General features: G+C 52.0%; 1 protein-coding gene across 1 annotated transcript; it reads right to left on the reverse strand.

Annotated features, from left to right (window-relative positions):
* Positions 1 to 4: 4 nt before the first annotated feature.
* On the reverse strand, positions 5 to 2604 carry LOC116863867 (cytochrome P450 4A11-like; the record flags this gene model as incomplete). The annotated part of the gene is made up of 6 exons (XM_032851179.1): positions 2599 to 2604; positions 1487 to 1611; positions 965 to 1119; positions 432 to 538; positions 150 to 340; positions 5 to 53 (listed from the first exon to the last, which is right to left on the reverse strand). Coding segments are annotated over exons 1-6 (633 nt in total), but the record flags the coding sequence as incomplete, so codon positions are not given.
* Between the last annotated feature and the right edge of the window lie 6 nt (positions 2605 to 2610).

Consider the following 2610-nt stretch of genomic DNA (forward strand, 5'->3'; position numbering starts at 1 on the left):
GCAGTGCCTCCTTGATGCACATGGTGGTGTAGGGCATCTGGTCCAGGTGGCCCCTAAAACAAAGCTGTCCCTGAAGGGCAGGCAAGGTCCTGGCAACCAGGGAATTCTCTACTTGAGGGGACAAGGCCTCCCGTCTCATGAGCACTCACCAGGTAATGGAGGCACCGTCCCCCAGGAGGCTCTGGATCTCCTCCCGGCATTTCTGCTGATGCTCTGGATGTGTGGCCAAAGCATAGAGGATCCAGGAGATGCCACTGGCTGTGGTGTCATGGCCCTCAAACATGAAGGTGTCCACTTCCGCACGGAGGTCCTTATCAGAAAAGCTGCTCTTGTTCTCCATCTGGGAAGACATGGAGAGAGGGCAGGGTTTGAGTTTGACCCCCTCCTCCGCACTTGTAGGCAAAGCCTCAGGCCTTCCCTGCCACACTCACTTGGGCAAAGAGGAGGATGTCTAGGAAGTCCAAGTGCCTCTTGCTCCTGACCTTCTCCAGGTTTCCCTCTTCTTGCAGCCGAGCCTTCCTCAGCTTGATCACTTGGTCTGTCCAGAACAGTGTTCCCAGGCAGAGCTGAACGCTCTGGGTGCTCAGACACAGACACTCACAGTAGCCCCAGTCAGGGTGCCAGGTGGATCAGGAGGAGTGTGGGAGTGGGTGTGTTTGTTGGGGTGCGAGCTCTAGCACCAGGTGCTTGCAGGTCATCACTCCCCTCAGCAGTACAGCCCAAGGAGGCTCTGCTTGAATGCTGCTGGCAGGGGCTCTCATTCAGCCTTCACCCATGGGATGACACATGTAGCTGCTTGCATAGCACCTGGCACCCTGACCCCTGCACCAGAGGAGTACCTGGGTGGGTGTTTCCCAGGTCCTGGAAGGGAAGCCAGGGGCAGGACTCAGCCTGAGGGTAAGGGGCCAGTCCCTTTGGGATGTGACTGATGAAGGAGGGGAGCTTCCCAGAGGGCAGATACAACCTGTGTGTTGATGGGCAAGCTGGCAGGCCCGGTGGTTCCAGCGGCCTTCAGGGGTCAGCCTGTAGATGATGTCTTTCTGGTAGAAAGCATTCCTTATCCGGGAAAGCACCAGGTTGTTCAGGTCCCGAATGGCTTGAAGGTAGGACTGGGAGTACCTGAAAAGGGAGGATGCAGAATGGACTGGATAGAGGGGGGCATGTGACCTGGAGTGTGGTGGGCCTGTGTATGGAGCATTCCTCAATCAACGGGACAGACAATTCTAGGCATTTGTCATGTCGTTCTTACATCCTCGAGACTCTTAGCCCTTTATGAGGGTCAGGGGCATCCAGGTTTCTTCCTGGAGCAGGGAGCAGGGTCTGTGCCTAATGAAGGCTTGGCATGGGCTTCATCTGACTGTGGCCTGGGGCTCTCTGCAGAATGTGACTCTTTGGACTGGTAAACATCCAAGCTGTGCTAACTGCCTTTCAGATAGTCCATCCCAGTTGGTAAGAATAGGACCCTGCAACTAAGGATTTCACTGACCTGTCTGCCTGTTGGTTGCCCTGGTAGCTGAAGGCACACTTCATAAGGGTGTCCAAAGTCATCAAGGAGATTTGTCCAGAGATCTCCAGAGATGAGTTCTGGCTGAGGAGCTCCTCCCATTTGCCCTGTGGTAGAGGGACACATATATCTTTCATTACTCCTCCAGAAGGCCCATGCTAACAAGGCTAGAGGCTCTATCTGCCTCTCCAAATATTCTGATGGGATGCCCTTACTTTCTAATGCAGTTGTGTTTCAACAGTTTAGGACCATATAGGCATGTGTTTGTAATATGGTGAGTATTTTTTCAGAATGTAATCTGAGAAAGTTAGTTAATTGTTATTTAATTAATCATGATCTCTTACCATCTGACTTAGAAAGAAGTTTGGTGGTAACCACCTTTTAGCGGAACAGAAAACATTGTTTCTCAGGGAACTAAGGGGCAACATTTTGTGTCTTGGGGTTGATGTTCACATGAAAAACAGGTGAAGTCCCAATTTAGGGAGCAGGGGTCAAGGCAAAGGAAAGATCAAGGAACTAAGACTGGGGTTTCTGAAGAAGGGATATCAGGGACTTCAGTTCCTCTTATTCAACAAAGGTCAGCTGAGCACAGTGAGTGAGAAATAGGGTCAGGCTCAGAGGTGATGTTATGGCAAGGCCCAGCCCCGGAGGGTAGAGACTTGGTCTCCATTTCCCTCAAAGGAGTGGCTAAAATCCCATCAGAAGCCTCCAGTCACAGCCCAGAGCCCATCTGAGTGACATTTCTGGATGTCCACCTTGCCACTGAAGCTGCTACTGTCCAGGCTAGCCAGGGGCAGTTTGCCCTCTTGTCTAGGGGCATTGACTACTCTTCCTGTCCAAGTCAAAGACATGGAAGTGGGACAAGAAGAGACCGTTTATTCACCATGACTATCTCTCCTGTGGGCCGTGAGCAAAGAGTGGATGAAAATGGTGCCTGGGTGTTTCCCCATCCCATCCATAATCAGGGGGCCCTTTCTCATAGTATGGTATAAATGGGTAAATCCAGAGGCCATGTCTTATGGAGTCTGAGGGACACAGCTGTCTGAGAGTGGACTTTGTGTGTGAGTGTGCAGGTGAGCAGGGGTTGAACTTACCAGCATCACTTG

The sequence above is a fragment of the Lontra canadensis genome, unplaced genomic scaffold (assembly GCF_010015895.1).
Source record: "Lontra canadensis isolate GAN:19392208 unplaced genomic scaffold, GSC_riverotter_1.0 scaffold4204, whole genome shotgun sequence".
NCBI lineage: Eukaryota > Metazoa > Chordata > Mammalia > Carnivora > Mustelidae > Lontra > Lontra canadensis.